Source organism: Centruroides sculpturatus, unplaced genomic scaffold (genome assembly GCF_000671375.1).
Source record: "Centruroides sculpturatus isolate CEXI.00-Female unplaced genomic scaffold, Cexi_2.0 scaffold509, whole genome shotgun sequence".
In the NCBI taxonomy this organism is placed as follows: domain Eukaryota; kingdom Metazoa; phylum Arthropoda; class Arachnida; order Scorpiones; family Buthidae; genus Centruroides; species Centruroides sculpturatus.
In genome coordinates this window covers 509865-534918 of record NW_019384846.1, presented here as the reverse complement: position 1 = coordinate 534918, position 25054 = coordinate 509865, and the positions used below count along the sequence as shown (strand labels likewise).

Sequence of the window (25054 nt, the reverse complement as noted above, 5' to 3'; positions counted from 1 at the left end):
ATAGAATAAATTGTTTCTTTTTTGTACTAAAAGGGTAGTTTTCGACATCAAAAAACTATTTAAAAAGATAATCGACCATTTTATAAATCTCTACACACCCATTCGTAGTTAAATTGAGTATTTTTTGTGTACATATTATATCAAAATATCACATAATAAATATAGTTCTATGATGAAATGAATATATTCAAATTTATAAATGTGAAAAGACGTTGGATAAAATGGAATTTTTATATATATATATATAATCTATATCTGCTTTATTTTAAAAATATGATTGGATGAAGTAATTATATAATAAAACAATGTGCATTTTTTGTATCATTTTGTACTTTAACTTAACATGTAGAAAAAAAATAAAATAAATGTCTGTGTAAAACTTGCTACTATGTAGGCAATTACATAGGTAGCACTCAACGTTTATTGACATTTTACATTCATCACATGACATTACTTTCAAAATCACATGGGAGTATCTTTTACGAAATTAAAATATTAGTCTGGACGACGATTTCCATTCGAAAAACAACATAATCAAACTGCAATGGTTAAAAACCATAATGTTTAATGACTCCTCAACATTATACAAAATTAAAGAACCGACCAAAAAGTTGCCAGTTCGATCGCTATCCACACATTCAAAATTTCTCAGATAAAATTGAGATTTATTCTCTGCATTTAACACATATATAATGAATATTTACAGATGAAATTATGAATATTTTCCGTTCTTTTCGATCTGTTTAAGCCATCTTCTTTTTATTGTTTTCTGGGGGAGATAAACTCAATATTCTGTACATTTCATCCTATTATAGGAAGAATTTACTGATTTCTAAACGTTAATCAGTATTTTTGTTTTTTTATATAAAACACAATTTGGATACGATGATGCTGTTTTAAATCTCTAAATGACATTTCGCCGGTAAATAATTTTGCAGAACGTACGAGAAAAACAGAAGACACCACGGCATTTCGACACCAGCACCAATATATTTGAACGAGAAGCTAAAATGAGACACGGCAACGACACTTAGGCAGGAGAGATTTTTTTATATTATGTACATATTATTTACCGTTATTTACAATTTTTTTTCTTTTTTACTTAACATAACGTGATGAACTGGGTTCAAATTCCTAGAAAAAACTATTCACAATCACATGGCAATATTAATGCACAAATCATAAAATGCAATTTGTTTGAAATGGTATTCGCAGAATTTTAGTTCAGATAACCACGACACTGCGGAGCACCACACAGACACGGTATCTTTTCGTCTTCGATGGGGAATTTGTAATCGTAAGTGATTTCTTCATTGACGTTGATCGCTTGTTTGGAATAGATAACAATTTTCTTTTGTCCCTCTACGGTAATAACCTTTGCATAACAGTTGGGCTGAAAGAGATTAAGCGGCCCAAAATGAATTTTAAAACTATAGTAGTGTAGTTCCTTTGCCCGCTTACTTTACCGATGGTTAAAACGAAGGGGAAAAAACAAAAAGCACTTACGTTACAACTGTGGTTGATGAATCTGGCCAGATTTCCACATCTCGTCGCGTCGATGATCGTTTCGGAATCGACCCTGAACAGATACGAACTTCCGATTCCCAGTTCTGTGTACTTGGTCTCTCTCAGATCGGCCACGATCGGACGTATCATCTGGCCCACGTATTCGATTACCATTTCATCGGCCGCTATGGGTTCTAACGCAAACAGACCCCAATCGTGGATTCTACTCCTGGCAAATTTCAATTGCTTCTTTCGAAACTATTAAAATATACAAAAATTTAAATTAATATGTAATTCTTACAAATTTTAAATATACGTCTATTTATGTTGACAAATATTGTTGGACGCTATTTACACAACGGGATTAATCTTTAACATCAACCGTGTCGTGTATACGAATATTAATTTCTTACACATTCTGTAACACTTTTGTTTTCTAATTATGAATTTTACATCTATTGTGATAATGTTAATTTATGGCCCTGTATTTCTCACTACTGAAATATTTATAATTTTACAGATAGCACCTCCAACCGTCAACAAGTGCTACTCGTACTTTGGGTGCTGGTCTATAAACAGTATCAGGCCACGCCAAGATTTCACTTAAAATTTCATATTTTTATACTTTAAAACATTTTATTTTATTACTTTTTCTCTATTTTTTACAGGAATGAACAAGCAATCAAATCTGGCCCAAATAATTGAAAATGACACTAAAAATCCATTTCTTAAAATTGATTTTTTGTTATTGTACGTTTCTTCAGTCAATCTTAAAAAACCCCACTAGTCCAAGAATACAAAGTTGAAGCGCTGATTTACAATATCTACTCTTAATTTCTTCAAATTGTATTTGAAAATACAACAAAATGTAGGGTCTTCCGAAAAGAATATACCATTTTAAACCATGTTTATTATCTGAGAAAGTATGCATTGCACGCCAATTGATAGAGTGATTTTTCAAGCTTTGTCTACCATCTGCATTCAAACGCCTTTTTGTCTACTGCCTCTAGGAAGTGTTGTAAACAAAAATGGCAACTCTGCAACAGAGAAGGCTTTTTGCGTTCTGAAGTTGGCAAACTCCGAATCGGTCGTCGTCGTTCGACAAGAACGTCTACCTTACGCGATGGATCACTTTGAAATTATCTGCGAAACTCACATTGCAGAATGATGACCGACTAACAGTTTGTGGACTGCAGAACGCAAAGACGTTTGAATGCAGATGGTAGATGAAACTCCAATGGTTACTCTATCAATTGATGTATGTCATACATTTCTCAGATAACGATTAACATATTGCAGTGATTTAGCATTCTTTTTGGAAGACCCTGTATTTGTTTTGATTCTGTACAGTATCAGCATATACAGTATTCTATTACATATGTACATGTACAAAATTAAACTTCTAATTAAAAAACATTTTAAATATAAAATTTGCATTAATATCAATTAAAAAATAACAATTGACAATAAAAAATGAATTGACTTTTGCTTTTTATATTAGGAAAATAAATATTGTATATAGTTTTGTTTCTTCCAATGTCTTCTATCTATCGTTCCTTGAATTTATTTTAAGATCAATTCCGCAACAGAAAATTGAAAAATCTGATCCATACTACGAGATCAAATAGATCTAGTTACAGAAGGAGTAAACAATAATCTGTTGAAACAAAATAATGTTGCTAGAGAAGTATTTTTGTATGAAGAAATATTAACAAACCAGATTAAAACAGATCGAAAGCTCTTATCGACCATCTACCTGAAAGTTATATATTGGCAAACCAGTAAACATACAGCAGAACATTAAAAATTACCACCTGGCTAGTTAGAGCTCAAATATTTTATAGAAAAAACTTTACTGGATTATGATTCTTCAATAGACTACTGGATTAACAAAGAAACTATTTAAATTACATAATAATAGACTCAGAAGGAAAATAAAACTAACATGCAAATACTTACAGCAGCAGCAGCAACTACTAGAACAACAACAGCTCAATGCACTCTGTGACATATTCCATTCAGTCTGGTCACGTAACTTTTGCTAACTAAGAGTTAAGCAATCGCTACAATGATAACCTTAATTTTGTCAAAGTAACTCAAAAACAAATGAAAAAATAAAAATATAAGAACACAGTAGAAGGAAAGTTAAAGTAGTTTGAGGTCTGAAGACCACGTGTTCTATCGTGTGACCAGCTCTTTTGTCTGGGTGGGCAATGTTGTAGTTAAGGTAGTCTTAAATCCTCTGGGGCTCAATGACCACCAAAGAACCTGGACCAAGGAGGGATACTGCGCATGCTCAAGGAGGAAGTGGGACGTTTTAAAAGAAAAGGCAAAGAGAGAAGACATATAGATGAAAGAGTTGCAAGTTTGTTTCTTTTTGTGTTCCTTTATTATAGTGTTGGACTGTTATAGCGAATGGACAGAGAAGTGATTGGAAGAACTGAAATAAACTTTAAGTTCCTTGCATTGGATTTGTAGAGTGTGTGATTTATTTCTTTGTTCCTGCAGGGGGAATACTTTAAAGGTCGAGTACTTCCCACAAGTTTCAGAATTTCACTGTTATAATATTTAATAACAAGATTATAATATTTTATTTTAGAAAATAAATAAGCCTTAACAAATTGTAACTGGATATAATTCTTAAAAGAGCCTGTTCATAGACAAAACATATTACCAGAAACAATAACAATACTTTTGTTAAAACATTTATATATGAAAAATATATGTCAAAAAACAAATTGTCCTCTTAAACCCATCACTTGCATTCACCAGAAAATAGTTAAAAAGTACTCTGGTGAATATGAGTGATGAATTTAAGATGACAGTTTATGTTTCTTCAATATACTTTTATTATTATTTCCAGTACAGTTTAGAAAATAATAATCATCCTCATCATAATTACTTATCTACAGATACTTTGTTTTTATAATCATAATTGAAGCTAGTTTTAATTTGTTTGTAAACACTACACAGAAAACTGATTAAAAATTAATTCCCTAAATTGTTGTGTGTTACAAATTCCATTAAAAATAAAAATATTCAAGTCATACCTTGAGCTGATTAAATTTTAAGAGGTCACTTGTGAAATCGCTCTCGCCGAGAGACGTCAGCAACCTTCTCTGATTCGATCGTGCTTCTCTTGTAGCCTGTGCGGCAATTCTAGCTTTGCTTGTGGGATCCTGTCAGAAAAATTACGACAATTTATATAAATGCCGTCACTTCGATGAACGAAAGACTGCTCTTTTCTAAAAGATATATAAATTTGCCGACTCTTACCAATTCTATTTCGATCGATTCTAAAATTGTACTAGCAACTTGTTCTTTGTGATGCGCTTTCTCGTGCATATCCATTTTATAGTAACCTTCTGTGCGTGCACAACCCGTTGCATGTATCCGACTGTACTCGTCTTTCTTCTTCTTCTTAGGTGGAAGAGGAACATTAGTTGGTGATATTTGTTAAGAAATATACGATCTTATCTTTAAAAATGTAAATAAATTGATTGCAATAATACAAATCAAAACAAAATGGAATCTTACAGAATGTAAATGAGAACAATACAGTAGAAATGTAATTAAAATATAAATAATCTATTATCAGGATGGCTACCAAAATTGGTTAAAAAGTTCCCAGACTTTTCTAACCCAAAATTCAGATTTTTCCCTGACCATTGAATTTCATCTGCATTCTTCAAAAACCAGAATATCAGGCTATGTCTTATAGTGTAACATGTATATAACTATTATACAGAATGGAATTTCAATGAATGAAGTACAATAATTTACTTTTTTTACCCAAAAATCATAATTTTATCTTTTACCACTTGGAGTAACAGAAAGAGAAATATGCTATTATTAATCGGAGTCCAGCAAGCATATAAAATTTAGTAGTCTAATTAGGTGGAATTGTGTAACAATTGGTAATAATTCTAACATTCATACTTTGTATCATACTTCCACAATAACAGCCAGTCACTCAAGTGCTAAAATTACATAAAGTAAAACTTTCCTTTTCTATGGTTGGTAAGGAATTGAAAGTGGTAATGACAATTCTTATGATAATAAATGTTAGTTAATTTGTCATTAGCAGCATGATACTCTACACCTTTAATGAATCAAATCTATAACAAATCACCAAACTGTCATTTTTAATGATACTGTTAGCATACGATGTTGCTGTTAATGACACTTGTGAATCCAGACACGAGACACCCCCGAAATTTTCAATTAATTCCCTAAAAGCCATATTTTTTTCAATTAATTCCAATAATGTAGCGTCAAGTTACGTACCTTTTATATTAATGCTAACGATGAGATGATTTTTATATGCAGGTTTTTGAGATAAAGATGATGCAAGAATCAACTGCATGCAATTTTTAAGTGATCTCAAAAATTGTGTTAGTTGTACCTAAATACTTTTTTTTATTCAATATTGTGATTCATAGTTATGTTTCTAATACACATGCCAAAAATTAAGGTTTATCCTGTCGTATATAATCAGAATATTTTCCCTGCAATTTATAAAAATTGGTAAGGTGATTCCACAAACATAAATGCTCACAAGTTAAAATTTTAAATAGCTTTTAGAATTAGTAACACAATAATATTAAGTGTGCATGCATGAACGGGAATATGTATGCATGTTCATGATTGGAAACTTCTAAAATTTATGAAATTTTTATAAATCAGTTGCGTGTGTTTATAAGTTGCCCAAATTATATGAGCAAGGAACAAATTTAATGCAGACTATTTTGAGTGTATTATTAGTAGTGTGACTACTTTGCAAGACCTGCTATTCTCTTTAAATTACAGACTGATTTTAGGCAAGTTTAAAATTATAAAACACTGGTTTTTCACAAGTAGGCTACCTTTCCTATTTGTTCATTTGTTATCAAATAGGTATTTATTTCTAATAAATATTAATATAAAATGGGAAAAATATAAAACAAGCAAAATTACTTCATAATTGGTTAAACAACAACTCAATGATGGAATTCAAATTAGCCAAATAATACCTGTACAGCTGACAACAAAAGTAAATTGCAATCTTAAGCCGACTGGCACAAATGCATCATGACGTCAAATAAGGCTGATAAATATCACTAATATCTAGTAGCTTTAGCATAAAATTTGATGTAATGAGGCAAAACCAGACCAAAATTCTGCTACATCCATTGTTTATATATTAACAAAATGCCATGTACTGTATAATAGATCATTATATGAGGGGGAGTCCAATATTAAAGGTACAGGCCATAATTACACTAACATTTATATTTAAAGAAAATATTTAATACATTCCATAGAAACTACATACTTTTGTTTATTTCTCGGCATAATCACTGTAAACATTGAGACATTTATCTCAGTGTGACACGAGTTTAAACATCCCTTCACTGTACTGTTGCTTGTCAAGTTGCTTGAAGTAGTCCAGAATGATGTCTTGCAATTCCTCCCGATCCGCAAAGCGTTTCCCTGGCAAAAATTTCTTTAAAGGTTCGAATAAACGAAAATCCAAAAGGGGCTAAATCTGGACTATACGGAGGATGTTACAGGATCTCTCAATTCCACTGTGCCAACCACAGTTTGGTTTGGTTTGACTTGTGGAGATTTAGCCCCCTCGGATTTTCATTTATTTGAACCTTTAAAGAAATTTTTGGTGGGGAAACATTTTGTGGATCGGGAGAAATTGCAAGACTCCATTCTGGACTACTTGACAAACAACAGTATCCTGGATGGATGTTCAAACTAGGGTCACGCTGGATAAATGTCTCAATGTTTATGAAGATTATGTTGAGAAATAAATAAAATTATGTAGTTTCTGTGAAATGTATTAAATATTTTCTTTAATTATAAATGTTAGTGTAATTTTTGCCTGTATCTTTAATATCGGACTCCCTTGGTATTTTTACACATTGTAAATTTATTGCTACAAAAACTTATTCTATACCTTTAATTGTAATTTTTCTACTAATTTTTGATACAATGTGTGATAGATTTCACAAACTTGTAGTAACATCATGGTCTGCAGTGTAGTAATTAAAGTCTCATCATTTTTAACCTTTACCACAAGTTACTAAATAAATTTAAGGTAAAAAACCCAAACTTGACAACTCTGCTAGTATATTTGGTACATCTATCCATTGAACATGCTGCTAGTAAGCATGAACTGGCAAGAAACAAGCAGCAAAGTGAGTCATGTGATTTGGCTCACTGCAAATAGTAGCAAATTTACACCATAAATGGTTATACTGTATATCTTCAAAAAATGTTAGAAAGATTTTACATATTCTGTGTAAAATCTTTCTAACATCTTTCTAACAATTTTACATTATTCTGATGTACCACAATTACGAACCATTTTCCAGGTATTTTAAAATAATTTCCCAAATTTTCCCTGAATGTGCAAAATTCCAACTCTTCCTGGTTCCCAACCTTGCACCACCCTGTATTGTGGACAAGAGAATACTAAAGCTTATTATACATGCAGAACTAGAAAGAAGAAAAGGTAGCCAAGGATAAAATGAAAAGAGAAAGTTTGGGAGATTACAAATAAAAGAAAACTATAAAATAAAGATGCAATGAGTAAAGAGTAAATTAAAGATTAAAAGTTTTTGGTTGAAGACACTCAGTAATGATAAAATTTTGAAAAGTAATCAATTGTATTTTTATATTACAGAAAATTTTAAGGAAAGTAGCAAGCTTTGAATGCACTTATAAATAATATTCAATTCCGTAATTCTAAGTTATGCCACAAGTTTGAAATAAAGTTTAAGGATTCTCCTTTTTTTTAGAGGAAAAATTTAAAAAATAAATAAATTTAATTAAGTTTTGGTAAGTAACAACAAGTCATCTTGAAAGCATTTTAAATATTAAAAAGGAGTTTACTGGTAGCGAGCATTCAATTCAAAGTTCATTTGCGATCATTCAGCAGTGTAGCCAAAATGTTTATTAATGGTGCAAAGCATACCACAAGGTCCATATACAATAATTGCTACTTGTTTTGGACTGAGAATGTAAGACACTATTGATTGTAGATGCAACTCAATTTCAAACAACTAAAAATGGGTCAAAAAGTGCATCTTAGAATTGAGTATGTACTGCAAAAAATTTCAAACCCATCCTTTAATAAGACTGTACATGACTATTATTAAAATTCATAAATTAAAATATAAAAATATAAACAATTCTGCAAAATAAAATGCAGATAAAAGTCAATCCTTTTGTGATTAGTTTTGTCATTTTCACACACAAACAATGCATCTTATTGCCACTATTATCATATTTTAGAATTATCAAAGGTCTTCATATGCAGAAATGAGAATGATTAAATTCTATCTAATAAATAACAAGAGTTTTGATTGGTGAAGTATCAGATTTTCATTTTGCAAAAAAATAATTAAATTCCAAGCAAGGTGGGAAATTGTGAAACAGCTGATGATAAAATCAACTATTTCCAAATTATTTGCAAATAACAATTCCAACTCTTACTTATCAAACAGTGAATTAAAATTTCTATCACACACTAAATGATCACGAATTAATAAGCAATGTTTGTAAATAATGAATCAAATAAAACTTTTAATATCCAAGAATGTTATGTTAAAAATCCTTTAGACAAGTTACCATGTTATCTTTTATGTAAACTTCAATATTCGTCTTCTACTAATGATAACAGAAAAAACAAATTCATCAGTACTTCAATATTTTCAAATTCTTTCATTAAAGAATTTGAAAGAGCTTTAAATCATTTCAGAAAACTTATTAAATTAACTGACTAATAACAATTTATATTGCTTGTGTCTTATATAAGAACAACAACTACTAATCAGGTGAACAAATTAAAACCATTCAGTTCATTTCAGTTTCAGTTACACATAATTGTAAACTGAAATTCTGAGATAAGAGCAACCATTTATAAATACACCAATCTAATAGCCAACTGATAAATATATTTGTATTTGCTTATATGATGATAATTTTCAGTATTTAATTTCAAAAAATGATGCCAATTTACAGTAATAATTGGTATTAACAAGTTCATAAACCGTTTTAAAAGCATAATATGCAGGATTCAATGATACAAAATACAGTGGAGCCTCGCTTAACGAGCATAATTCGTTCCAGAATCTTACTCATAATGCAAAACACTCGCTAAGGGAAACAGTTTTTCCCATATAAATTAATGTAAAATATGATAATGCATTCCATGCTGAAATAAATATTCAAATATTGTATATATAACATATATTCAAAGACAATTATACAATATACATTGTTAAGGAGCATGAATCAGCTTCATCTTTTCTTCTAGCACAGAAGTGCAAATTCCATTTGCAGAAAAAAGAAAAAAAAAAAAAAAAAACAATCATAGATAATATGTCTGATAAACATGCCAAATTCTTGGTCTATGTAAAAGCTATAATTAAATATTAGAAATTAAATAATTTGACTAGTGGTAGGTAGTTATGCTGCCATCTCGTATTAAATTTAATAACCCAATTCCAAATTAAATTTTAGAAATGTCTAAATTAAAAATTATTTATTTATAATTATCAAATTTAATATGAGATGGCAGCATAAATGCCTACCTCTAGTCAAATTAATTAATTTCTAATAGAGAAATTGTGGCTGAAGTTTTAGACTCTAAAACATGAACATTGAACATTGAGCGCAGCCATCTTAGCCTGGAAGTTTGACAATGGTGTTTGGAACATCATTAAAATTATGCTCAACATTCCAAACACCATTGTCAAACTTCTAGGCTTACAAGATGGCAGCTCTCAACGTTCATGTTTTAGAGATGAAAACTTAGGCCGCAATTTCTCTAGTCAAATTATTTAATTTCTAATATTTAATTATAACCTTTACATAGCCCAAGAATCTGGCATATCTTTGGCGTGTTTATTATATAACAGGCTATGGTTGTTGATGTTGATAAGTAATATGTGTAAACACAAATTTGAAAAAATGTTTGATCATGAGCAACACAAATATGCTAGCAGGACGAGTGCTAAACACAGACTGATGGAGCATGCACACAATCCGGGACTTCCCCTCTTCTCGTCACTTCTTAAGTGAGTCATTTTTTACAATTTGTTTTGCTCATTTGTTTGCTCATATGCAAGGTACTCGTTAAGTGAGGTTCCACTGTACATTAATACAATTGATGTACTTGAACAATGGTGAATTCTGTTAAAATTAGTAAACTTTAATATATAATCTTAAATATAAAGAATAAATTTAATATTTTAATATGTGCACATCAAAAATTAATGGAATTCATACAGAAAGTGATGTAAAGTGCACTTTTGTTTTCTGTATAATATAATAAGATTTATGCACTAAAAATTGTTAAAAATCTTAATAATATAAACTGATGTTATTCTTTAAAGATTAAAAGATGTAACATTTATTATTAAAATAAATTTCACTGAATGTAAATAAAGGATATGAGGATGGTCAACCCAATGGGTATCATTTAACCAGTATAACTGAATATCGTCTTGTAGCATTGCATCATAACTTCTTTTTAGATGCTGCACATCTTCTGCATCTATTCCCGTTTTAAGAAATTCATACAGAATATTCATTTCTTCTAAAACTTCCCTCTTTTGGAATACAACTTTAGTCTCAGGTTCTTCTATTTCCTGAACTATGGGTTTAAGTTTTGTCCTGCGAGATTTGGAAGGTTTCTTCTGTTTGGATTTCGGTTCAGGAGAGGGTAATCTAGTTCGAATATATTCATGATCTAACATTACGGGAGGTCCTCTTATTACAGATTCGATGACCGAATCGACATTTGAATCTAACTTATTCACGTCTGCTAATTTCACAGATGATGGAATACAGTACGAGTGATCCAGAACTATGTGATGTTCTGGAACTTCTGTTGGAACCTCTTGTGCCACATCGACATCCATACTGACAGTAGAAACTTCCTCCACCTTCGATGTCACGCACGGTAACTCTTGCTCGGGAAGTGTGCTAACACTAACATCCATTTCACCATTAACCAGTTCTTCTTTCCAAGTTATTTCTGATTTTACATAGTCATTTTTAGCTCTTTCAATCTTTTGTTTGTCTTCAAAAGCATGGTTATCTGTAAAACTGTTAAAGCCTGCCGCCAATGCCAATAATGCCTCAGTGGCATCATTTTCTAAGCTTCTGGATTCTTCTTTTGATAGCATCTGTTTCTCAGTTTCATTCATCAACTCGGACGTCTTCTTTTTGGACATTTCAACGTCTGCAGCATTATCATCAAAAACTTCTGTTTTAATTTTTACTTTTTCAAACACAGCATCTTTAATTTTGTTAGATATCACTGATTGCTCTTCAACAGAATCAGTTGTCTTCTTATCTTCAGTAACACTAAAGAAGAAAAAAACAATTGGTACATTTATCAATTTCAATGTTTTGTGTATTTCTGAATATTGATATAATGCATATGTTGCTGTAAAAGTGGGTAATGCTGCTAATGTTGACAATAAATAGCAAATGTTGATAATCACCACACAAATGTAGTGTATGTTAGAAATCAGGTTGTTTTAAGGTTCTTTGACATTTGCTAGTGAATGTCAATATTGTCACATATATTATGATGTATCTAGGAAAAAAACAGTCATTGTTGCATATTTTTTTATTATGGAAATTATAACATATCAATAGATGACAACTGCAGAGATTTTGGCTTAATTCTTACAGTGTAGATACCATTATGGAAATTTTGCATACAGCAGCTACATTTCTTTGTTGCACATTTTCTTTTATAAGAATATCTTTTGTGTCCTCATCCTTTATTATTTGATTCAGTTTCTTTGCAATCTTCAAAGGAAACATTACCAATGCCACACAATTTTTATTGCAAGCACTTAACTGATTACAGATATTCAAATGTTTAACTGTGCTACATTTGTTTCAGATCAGATAAAAAAATCATCATTGTGTACAGTCGTAGCAGTGGCTAAAATATTGTTGAAAATGTCCAACTATAATCGACATCTAGAAAGTTAATTTGTACAGTATCTTAATAGGAAGTGTTATGTCTGAAGCTTTCAAAATTTACTTAGCCTGCTAACCAAAACACCCTTTGCTTTCAGTCCCTTTTTTAGAGCATTTTCTAGTTCAGTGTTTTTCAACCTTTTTCAATACGTGACCCCTTTACAAGTTAATAAATTTTGCCAACCCCCACGGCCATATTAAAACTATGTCAGTGATTTTAAAAACTACGTATTTAATTTTCTTTCTGTTGAGATTTAAATATTGATCAAAAAACTAATTGTACTGCAAAATAAACAGGCACAGCCTTCTCACTGAAATTGTAGTTTTTTTTATTGTAGCTACAAGCACTTATCTTTTTCTTTTACCCGCGACCCCCCATGTATGGCTTTGCGACCCACCTGGGGGTCGTGACCCACAGGTTGAAACACACTGCTCTAGTTGATATATAATTGATATTTGTATAACTTTCTCATGACAGACTCCTCCACATATCACTTGATTGGATGTAATGTATAAACAAGCTTAACCTCACCTGTATTATTCCTGACATATATCAGGGTCATGACCTTTGACCTGCAGAGTTAAACCCAATATATCTCATTACAGTATCGATACATCTTTGATACTAGATGTTGCAATGCATCATAATTTTTATATTATAACGAACTTTTAAAATAATTTTTTTGTTTTTATATTTTTCAATATATTTACAGTAGATCCCCCTATAAAACTGTTTCCTATAGTTACGATTCCTATAAGACGGCAAAAAAATTGTGGCGGTATCCGTACACAACAGTAAAAAAACTCCTATAATTACGTAAAACGTCATTGGGCAGCCGAACTACTTTCCCGCCATTCGTAGCGCCATGCTACAGACGTTCAGGCGGGTAAATTGAGTTTAGTTTTGTCTGTACATATAATTATATATAAATTAGGTACTATATATATAATTATATATTAACTTAATTTATTGTAACTTTATTATAATTATATATATATTTTTCGCCGTCTAGTGGCGCTACGGAGAGTTTAGGCTAGCTATCGTCTGTACAGTATGTAAATTAGGTACCGTAAGTCTAATATAGCACTGTAATTTTATACGTTTCTTGTGAAAGAAACATTTCTTATTCAATGGCCATAAAAATTATTTATATTAAGGATGTCTCCAAAGGTCAACGAAGTTTTTGCAGAAAAATAATATCAGAAATCTCGGCCGCCGTTTGATGTGCTGTTCCGCGACAAAAACAAGCTTTAGCAACGGGCGTAGTCGAACGGTGCACACTTGGTAAGTAATCCTACAATTTTTTGTTTATAACGTAGTTTATACGGATTATTTCCAAAAAAATATACGTATTTTGGAAATGTTGAGTCGAATTAGTCTAGAATCGTTAATTTTATGGAAGAAAACCTTTCAAACAGCCGTAGTCCGTAAACTGTGATTCCTACAAAATTGATTCATAAAGAACGGAACGTATGTACCATCTTATAGGGCAGTGTTTTTCAACCTTTTTGAATACGCGACCCCTTTACAAGTTAAAAAATTCTGCCGACCCCCCTAGGGCCATATTAAAACTATATTAGTGATTTTAAAAATTATGTATTTAATTTTCTTTCTGTTGAGAAAAATTATTATTGATTAAAACGAGAATTTGAGAAGAATCGACAATAACTTAAGACACATAACGTATGAAACTTCCTTTTCATACGTTCATTACAACATTGGGCTCGGGATGCTGTTGACCTTTTTCTTTAGGATGAGAATTTCCAACTTCTACTTTTCTACTTATTACTTCTTTTTGCAAGTCAGCTCAACACTTTTTATGGTTATCATTTTCTGCGGTGGCCCGTACCCACCCGGGCCCATCTCTGGCTACACCCATCGTTGAGACCTGAATGTCGATCAAAAAATCAATTGTACTGTATAATAAACAAGTACAGCCTTCTCGCTGAAATTTTAGTTTTTTTTAATGTAGTGTAGGACCTACAAACACTTGTCTTTTTCTTTTACCCGCGACCCCCGTGTAAAACTTCACGACCCCCCTGGGGGTCGCGACCCACAGGTTGAAAAACACTGTTATAGGGGGATCTACTGTATTTTGTTTGTGCAAAATAAAAAAATAATTTTTAATGATACAGTAGCAATGATTATTATTTTAAAAAAATTTTTCATTAGGCTTAACACCGACAAAAATTCAACATGGTGGCCACATGCAATAGATAAAAATTTCAACATGGGATAGGTTAAATCTCTGCAATAGCGATCTATTGATGTGTTAAATATGTTTTTATAATCAGAATGACAATGACTTTTTCCTAAGATACAGAAATGTTGAAGTAAGAATATGGAAATTGAATAGACATTCATTGATGAATGACAATAATTGTAGCATTACTGACTTTCACAGGAACAAACACAGATTGATGTAAATATAAACATGCTTATATATCAAATGTCAAAATTTTTTATAGAAAGCACCACTTAAAAAATTATTTAATTTTATTAGGAATCATTTTTAAAATAAATTTTTAAAATTTTATACTATAACATTAACCATAACTTTGATTTGTCTTTGTAAATAAGTTTCTGTCAATAAAATTCTCTAAATTTAAATTTAAATTTAATAATTTCTTCTAAAATTTCAATCAAATCCAAATTAGGAGTTTGTATCAAAGCTAATGCTCAGAATGTTCAAATTTTATATCAGATTACAAAAAGTTACAAAAGTTCTACTAATTTTCAATAAATTCAAATTATACTACATACCTTTCGCTTATAGACTTTTCTTTCTTTGCATCAATTTCAGAAATAGGTGCCATTTCGGTGTCCTTTGTAGAATCTAAATCACTTAACATTTCCGTCTCAATTTGCGAATCCTCCGTTTTCTCATCTTCCGATTCAGATTCCTCCTCGCTTTCTTCTATTTCAGATTCAGATTCTGAAGCAGCAGAAGAGCTCTCTTCGTCAGAACTTTCATCCGAACTAGATTCGCCTTCTGAAATAGATATAATTATTGATTCTGTGTGAAAAAATGTGAGCTTTCAAAATGCAGTGTGTTTAGAATTCTCTTGTTTATGATCAAACTAATGATCTTTCCTATAAATATTAAATACAGAACCTGTCAGTATCTGTAAATTAATAAACATACAGCTTTGCATTACACATAATACTGTTATCACCAAATCATGTGATCTTCAAACTAACTCTTATGTAGATCTATACATCATTTCTATCATTTGAGGTACTTTAATTTATTACTGCATTTGATTTAGTACAATTTCAGAGGCAGACAATAGATCAAACATTTGATTTAATATATATATAGTCTTCCAAAATGATTCTACCATTTTAAATTACTGTAATTATGTTAATTTTTATCTGAAAATTATTATGCAATCCCACCTGCAGTCAAACATTTTGTTGTCCTTTGTGATCCACTAGGAAACACCATAAATGAAAATGACAATTCTACAAAAAGAAGGTGTTTTGTGTTCTGCAGTTCACAAAGTTGGAATCACTTGTCATTGTGCAAGATGAGTTATCTACAAGAGCCATAGAAATGTGACTGCTACAGGAGGAATGATGATGAATATGCCATAGAGAGCCTAAAAATTTGAGTATCAGTCAGATGTGTGCCATGCAATGTGAAGTGCACACTAGGGTGTCCCTTATTTTTTGAATATTTTTTTTCTAATGCATATGGCCAAGTTTTGTTTATTTTACCCTTAAATACTTGCACAATAAATTTCAGCTCATTTTGGTCACTAGAACCTGTGCCGACTTGCATCGAATCATATCCACACATGTTGCGCTAGAGAAGTGGCAAGTATTCGCTTTGTTCACCATTCTAACACAACTTGTCGGGCTATTAACACGCATATTTTTATTTTTCGAAGATGTCAGTGGAATTATGAAACACTAAAAAACATATTTTCTTAGTCGGAGAGATAAACCACCAAATTACGGGTGCAAAATTACCGTCAAATTGACAAGTACTTGCAGTTTTGTTTTTTAACATTCGTGAAGTTAAATTAACTGTGAGTGAAAGCGCAAATCTTGTAATACGTGAGTGTATCATATTTTGGGAAAAAGCTAGAATATCTAGAAAATCTATACCTAAGTGTGTCAAGAAATTGGTGGATCTTTATCACGTATGGAGAGAGTTGCAAAAAAACAGTAAGAAAAGTCAAGATGTTTATAAGTGCCATGAGAAAACTTTCCAAATAGATTTAGATAACTTATTTGATAATCGCACACACTAATGCCCTTGAACGCATGACAATAGAGGAAGATAAAAAATTCTTACAGAAACAGAGAAAACTGGGACGTCCGAGCTGCTTGGTGGGTGTAGATAAAAAATTGAAGAAAGGGCAAGGCAAAGAAAAATAGTAGTAGAGAGAACAAGGCTCAAAAATATTTCTATGAAGGCTGCATCGACTTTTTCAATATTGCACGATTTAATCACCACTCCAGGAACTATACAACAGTTCTCATAGCTCTGACAATGGTCTGGATAAGCTTTTTTTTCTCAGGAATCGAATACTGTGCTGTCTATACTGTGAAGCTAGTGTAAAAAGAGGAAGAATGGATTTCATTATGCCTAAACTAGTTACAGCTTTAAACAGATGCCAGTTGAGCATTAGAGATTCCGTTTATATTCTTCATGCTACAGTGGAAGCACTAGGGCTTCGTATTGATGAATTTTCAATCAACAAATCTTCACTTCAACAGATTCGGACACAAGTGGGGATGGACAAAGCAGAAGCCATAAAATCCAATTTTCAGGATGATGTGCCAGAAGTAGTCACCGTTCATTGGGATGGCAAATTGTTACCTGGCTTGAACGTTAGAAGTTCTAAAGAAGAGTGCCTACCGATTCTTATTTCATTCGGAGAGAGGGAATAAATGCTTGCAGTACCAATACTGGACAGTTCTTCTGGTAAACACCAAGTCCAAGCAGTTTCAAATGCGTTCTATGATTGGAATTTAAATGACAAGGTACAAATAATGTGTAGTGACACAACAGCATCCAATATGGGGTGGTTAAATGGAGCTTGTGTGCTATTAGAACAAAAACTAGAAAGAGAAAGCTGTTACTCTTCGCTTGTTGCCATCATATATATGAGCTAGTTTCAAGAAGTGTGTTTGAAACAAAAATCCCCCAAGTTACTAACAGCTCCGATATTCCGATGTTCAAAAAATTTAAAGACTCTTGGAAAAGCATTGATTCTACAAACATACAAATGTGCATTGATTTTGTAAAACAACATTTCAATGATGTGGAAATTGATCAATTATTATGTTTCTATGTGAGAAAACTTCAAAAATCTATTGCAAGAGATGATTACCACGAATTAGTCGAGTTATCTACCATATATTTGGGGGAAGATAAAGAAAAAAAATTAAAATCAGGCATCTGGGTGCAATGCATCAAGTAAGGTGGATGGCTAGAGCTATTTACTCTTTGAAAGTATGTTTGCTGCAGTCTCAATTCAGAATGAACGCCAAGGACAAATAAGCATTACAAGACGCTTGCTTATTTATTGTAACAGTTTACATAAAACCCTGGCTTGGATGAGATTTGGCAATACAGGCACCGTATCAAGATTTCTGTTTATAAATGTTCCTTCAGACAATATATACCAAGCAAACCATTACCTATATCTTTATTCTATCCAAGCATGGAAAGATACAGGCAATGGTGGATGCAAAAACTTATTATGTTTGTAAAATAGAAATATATGTTGGAAAACAGCCTGATATCCCATTCAAGGTAGATAATTCAGCCATTGTTTATAGTCTCAAGGCTTATCTCAGAGATCTCAGGATCAGGTAGAAATGTCACGTTTGACAATTGGTTCACTTCTTTCCTGCTAGTTGAAATGCTAATCAAAGTTCATCAATTGAGTTCGGTGGGCACACTTCGAAAAAACAAGTGTGAAATTCCTAAAGAATTCTTAGATACGAAAAACAGATGTAATTATGACAGTATGTTTGGTTTCACAGACAAAATTACACTGGTTTCATATACCATGCAGACTAAATAGAAGAAAAATGTTGTTCTCAGCAGTATGCACTATGACAACAAAATTGACCCAAATTCTGATGATAAAAAAAAAACCTAAAATTATTACCTTTTACAATGTGACTAAAAGAGGAGTTGATATGGTCGACCAGATAGCAGCCATGTATGACACTTTAATTAATTAATTAATTAAAAAATAGCTGTTGTTGGCCCATAATGTTTTCTATACTCTTCTCAACATTTCAAACATAAATTCCTACATCTTATACCTACATTACCAAACTACTCAGAAAAAACTAAGCCTCTGCATCTTCATCAAAAAAGTGGCTATGCAGCTTATAGAAGATAATCTGAAGAAGAGAATGCAAAACATACATTTGAGAAGAAATCTCAAGGAGGGAATAAAAAGAATATTGTCAGCATGTCCAATGCCCTGCCATCCTCACACACCACATGGGGCAAATAGATATGCATTCTCTCCCAGGTCACACGATTTTAATATAAAAACAGTGTGTAGTGAGTGTGGTAAACATGCATGTAAAGAACATAGAAAGTTGCTTGTCAATTGCATTGAGTGTCAAAGTAAAATATCAGCTGATGAATCGGAGTGACAAAGATGCTTGAAAAACAATTTGGATTTCTACTATTGGTTTTCTAAGAAGATCTAATGTAATGAGTTTTGATAAATGTTGTTTTTTTATTGTCTTCACGTATTTATGTACTAATGTAATATGTAATCATACTTGAATATAATCATATGTATAATAAGACATGACTTTACCAAATAAATAAGTAAAACTTCATGCATTTTTACTTACATGCTTCATTGACTCAAATAAAAGTTGGGATGGTCAAACACTCCACTTCATTAATGCCAAAAAAAAATTCACTTCACTAACACAGGGTTAAAAAACATTAAAAAAATACGAAAAAGTTGCCAAATTAATTTCCCATGCAGCTTTGACCAAGTTTTGTTAACATTTGTGGTACTTATCCAAGGAAATAGCCATATTATCACTATTCAATGATTTAGTCAATGAAACAACCAAGATGAAAATAGTAGCTAACTTGGAACAGGAAAGTATTGATATATCCAATTTCGGGAAAAGGTTTATTCCTTCAAAAGAAGAAATAGCCAGCTCTTTGTATAGTATGTAGAACTACATGTTTTGTTTGTACTTTAATTATATTTTATTCAAACTATACCTACTTTTTGTTTCAGAAAAAACCTTGGATTGTTTTGTGTCTAGGAAAAGCAAAAATCTGTTTACTAGGTTAAAAATTGAAAGCAGTTTCCTTCAGGAAAGCGTTTTTTCACAGGGAGAAAATGGTTCTTTTGTGCAAGCTAAAAGAAAGGTTCTTTCTCTCAAGGCAGTTGAATGATACAGCTGAAAGAGCTGTTAAATTAGTACAAGATTTTCATGGGTTAATTACTGCAGATGAAGAACAGAAGCAGTTTCTTTTATACTGTGTGCAAGAACACAGAAAACTGTATCTGTACTGTAAAAAGGAGACATTGAAAAGAAAATATCCACAATAATTTACATCCATACAAATTTTAAATATTACTCTTTGTTGTCTTATTTCCTTATTTACCCAATTATTTAATATTACAATGATCTAGTTATGTATGCATGTATGTACGTATGTATTACAATGATGTAGTCGAGTGATAGTCAAAAATGACTTTATAAAAACTTTGAGGCTTAGTTGGCACAGGTTATCGTCATCGTAGGGGATCAATATTTCGTATGCAAGTAAATCTTAGTGATTTGAAAAGAATTAAGGGGTATGTGTTTAAAAATTTGAAAAAAAATTTTTTTTCTTCATATAAGGGCCACCCTAGTGCATACATTCAGAAATTGTAATTGACAAAAGTGAAACTTATGGTTTTCCAATGTTCCAATATAAAATTCAACATTCTCAAATAATAATTAATGTAATTACAACAATTTAAAATGGTAGCAATCTTTTTGAAAGAGTCTATTTATAGCAGGAGGAAAAAAAGTTTCATCTGTTCCACCTCAAAAAATAACATATTTAAGCTAAAAAAATAACCAAAATTATCCTGTTTGCTAAAATCACTTAATAAAGAAAACTAATTTCATTCAGCCAACTATTTTTATAATTAGAGCAAAGAAAATCTTGTAAATGAAAACATGTAAACAAATCTAAGTAAATAACAGAATTATTTTAGTAATAACAGAATTACACTTACATAAAAAATAAAAATTAATGTTATAAAAATAAACTATACCCGAGATTCTATCACTATCACTTTCTTGAGTACTTGGCTCTTCTTCTGTAGATTGCATTGTTTGAAATGAATTTTGTCTCATAGGGCTCTCAGTTTCTGAATCGTACAGTTTATCCATATCATTATCTACAAAAATCACATTCTTAAATTACTTTTTTTATACATATTAATTTGCTGTAATTTATATATTTAAAATAATGTAAATAAAATAAAACTTTTTATTAAAAACATAAATAAATATTTTTACAGTAATAATTAATTAATATGACTAACTACATTATCCTGTATAAGAATAAATGAGAAAAAAGAATTAATATAATTTTAAATGATGTTCTTTCTTAAACAAGCAAATGCTCCATTTACGTATACTTTCTCAAAGTACAGTAGTGTCTCTAGACTCAGTCACTCACCAGTCCAACACATCTAGTAATCTGAAACTCTGTAGGGTGGTGCACATGAAATTTTTGTTACCCCATGTTGATGTTCAGTACATGACAGAGAGAGAGAGAGAGAGAGAGAGAGAGAGAGTTGTACATGCATACTGTCAATCACTAGTTGTTTATTGCATTGGCAAAACAGTCACAATCACGATTAATATGATAAATTAGCCAAGTGTGTTTTTTTACTGTACAGTACATACATATATACATACAAAATCCAGTAATCTGACACCTGCAGGCCAATATATGTCAGAGACTTTACTTTATTTGCTCCAAACAAAAATTGTGCTCGTCATTTTTAAATCACCATAAAGTGGATAAATGTAACGGTAGTTTTTAAAACCTTGTAGCATTAATTATATTATTCTGGTGCTCTATGAGATAGTGATAGTCAAATTATTTTATATATATATATATATATATATATATATATTTTGGCTAAAATATCTTTTTTAAAAGTTTGGATTTTTCTGATAATGTACACTTCAAATCTGGCATTTCATTTTTCTGCAAGAAATCCTTTTGATTTGAAAATTTCATGTTGGTGACACTAATGTAGCTTTATTATACAAATATATAATAATTACAATAAATTATTTTTGCAATAATTTCTTAATAAGGAATTTAATAATATTCAAAGAAATATTTTTCACTGCATTTAAAATATACAAATGAATGTCAAACAATCTAACTTAAAGACAAATTCTATATGATATTTTAACAGTTTATATTTTTTGTAATCGTTTTCACAGATTAGAAATAAACAATGAAACAACACAAGAGGTGAAAGTATTATCTTGCCAAACAGAAAAATATCAGAGTGGGTAACAATTTAACATGTATTAATGAAAAATTTTATGGAGCCAGATGGATGAAACAATTAAGGTGTCAGCGTATCACTGAAAAACCACTGGAATTTTTCATGGACAGATCCACCCCAAATATGTCGAGTCCAGTCCCTCACCATCCCCGCAGTTCCCATTGTGGGTCTGGCCAATCTCATCATGGCTATTACAGAAAGCCTTCTTAGTTCCCAGAGTGCAGAATGAGTTTTAAAAAAATGTTCTAGTTATGCCTCAAAATTTTAATAAAAGATTCAAGTTTTAATTATCAGAAAAAATTAAGTATACGCAAGTAATCATTAATCAAATAATTCCACTCAGTTAAAAATATGTTACTAGTAAACAATGATAAATCTGTAATACAAATGTATAAATTGATATGCAGAAAACATTGTCTGGCCTGTCAGATCCTACTAATTTTGCTATTATTTTTTTGTTGTATAATATTCACAAAATATGGTAATGTATAATATAATAACTGTAGTTTCTGTTGTTATAATATTCATCATTTCTAGAGAACATAAGAAATTAGAATCAACTCTTATTATATACAAAAAAACTAGAGATCTAAGTCAATCTCAATTCAAATAAATTTTGCTTTTAATGAAGTATTTTGTTGTATGTATTATTATTATTTTATTATTATAATTTTCTTCAAAGAGCATCAGTTTAATACATCATCTTTAATATTGTCTTATTTCTACAATTTTGGAACAAGCATCATATCTTTTTTTCGCACTTAATACAAAAAGACTTCCTAATCTTAGTCATGGCATTTTCCCCAGCATTATAAGAAAGAAAAAACAGAACACACTGCCTTAAAAAAATTCAAATATATCACTGACCATGAATTACTCTCCATTTGTGTAAACTTTAGAGATTTTAATGCTGTTTTGTTTCTTTTCCCTATTGCCACCTTCATTCAAATCTATTTTGACTCATTTCCACTACTGATGTGGCAAGAGCAAGAAGCAATTTGTTCTATGTCTAGTCTCCTAATACTGTGTTTTCCAACTTTTTCTAATAATAGCACCCCAAGTTGGTAACTGTTTTCTTGCAGCACCCAAATTTCTTTATCAATGTAGAGTTATTGTGCTTTTTGTACTTTTAGTAATATATGTAAGAAGTATTATGGATCAGCTTGGCATTATATTTTGAGGCATCCTCAACATGCCATTGCTGCACCCTAGTTTGCCACAGCACTACGGTTGACTTACAATTACTAAACATCTGTTACACATTATGTAAAGTTGACTTGATATCTTCCAAAATTTTTGCTTTCAGATTTATCAAAATTCATAATGATGTTATCAAAATAAAATTTCAAAAAGATTTTTTTGTTTTAAAATTGGTGTTAATATTATAATTATTTATTACACATTGTAGACAGTTTTAAAATTCTAAAAAAATTTGTGTATGACATTAAATTACAATTTAAAGTACGTATGTAAGTTTGTATGCAGCAGGTAATCTCCAAAACTACTCATCTGATTTCAAAAATTCTTTCACCAATATTTAGAATGGAACTTCAGGGTGGACATAGGCTGTATATTATTCCATTAAACATTCATATAAATTAAATTAAAAGATATAATCTAGGTTAAGGCTTTTATATCCAACAGATGGCGCTACGAGTATGACGCCCTAAGTTTGCTTTTCTGCAAGGCATTACGCTTTTCTGTGAAAATGAACTAAAGCAGATCATCTTCTATCTAATTATATAAATAAAAATGTAATGTTCGTTTGTTCCTACCGATTCCTTTGAAATTTTTACACAACGCTGCATTCGAATACGCATGTGTTTTTATATAATATACGTGCCGAAATTCAACCCCACTGAAGGGAGATGGTTAGGATTAAGGCTTACGGTAAAGAACTCTGCTTCTATGATACTATTTTAGATGTGGGTTTTTGCGTTTTTGATTGCGTTTTTAATAGGGTACGTCAAGAGAATGTACACTAAGAAGAAACTTTTCGAAAAATTCCCCCCACAGGGGAAGTGTTATAAATTTATAATAGATACATTTTGAGCCACAACAATGCGTGGCAAAGTCTGCTAGTAATATAATAAACAGAAATATTACTTATTTGCATTAGAATAATGTAATTAATGTTATATCAAAATAATAATCTATTTAAATTTAAAAATAAAATACTGAACATACCTGAATCAAAATCTCTCTTGCTATCATCTTCATCCATAGGAGGTGGAGATGGTGGTTTCCTTTTAACCTAATAATATTATTTAATTATTACTTTTAACTCATATTTCAGCAATACAATTTCTATACAAAATTTTGACTGTCTTTTTAATATAAAAATTATTTATTTCTTGATAATAAAGAAATAACAGCAAACTTGAGAAAAAATTTGACAGTATCAAAGCAACAATTTTCATCATTTCTGAAGCCAAGAGTGATTTAGATGGTAAGAAATATGCCTACATACTGATTCACGTAAGTCTAACCTACTCCAAGATTGAAAGCAGGAAAAAAATTCTAAAGCAAATCAGTTTTTTCCTCATTATCCTATCAAATGGACACTAGAGTTAAAGGGTGCGTCTAGGTTGCAAGCAGCTAAATAAGTAAGCTAATAAAGTTTTTCCAAAAATATTTTAAAACAGTTGCAAAAACGAATTTCTATGCCAATTTTAGAGATTAAGCATATAAAATTACACTACATAGTCAAAAGGAATAATTCTTATTCTGATACTTTTAAAAATTTATTACCTCCAAATGCATTTCACCTAGATCAGTGATTCTCAAACTTTTTCGATCCACTGCCCCTTTGTTCCATAAAGTTATACCCAACGCCCCCTAACCCATTTTCTCTTGTGTGAGAAAAGGATTGGAAATATTCTTAGGAAAACTTTTCTATGAATCTCACACTTTGTGCCCTTACTGTACATTGTTCTCATCATCTGGAAACCATTAAACGCAATGTTTCCTCTTATCAGCCCCAATTTTGCCTTTGGTCACCGTTCAATAC

At 31.1% G+C, this 25054-nt stretch overlaps 1 protein-coding gene across 1 annotated transcript in view; it reads right to left on the bottom strand.

Moving 5' to 3' along the window:
* Window positions 1-282: 282 nt before the first annotated feature.
* The window catches only part of LOC111630385 (histone-lysine N-methyltransferase SETD1-like), a 135995-nt gene continuing 111223 nt past the window's right edge, over window positions 283-25054 (bottom strand). The window contains exons 9-16 of the mRNA XM_023374476.1: window positions 24232-24298; window positions 20785-20910; window positions 15269-15497; window positions 10958-11874; window positions 4783-4952; window positions 4557-4685; window positions 1507-1764; window positions 283-1393 (exon numbers count right to left, since the gene is read on the bottom strand). Of these exons, the coding sequence (XP_023230244.1) occupies window positions 1220-1393; window positions 1507-1764; window positions 4557-4685; window positions 4783-4952; window positions 10958-11874; window positions 15269-15497; window positions 20785-20910; window positions 24232-24298 (2070 nt within the window). The 3' untranslated portion in view covers window positions 283-1219. The remainder of the gene's footprint in view (window positions 1394-1506; window positions 1765-4556; window positions 4686-4782; window positions 4953-10957; window positions 11875-15268; window positions 15498-20784; window positions 20911-24231; window positions 24299-25054) is intronic.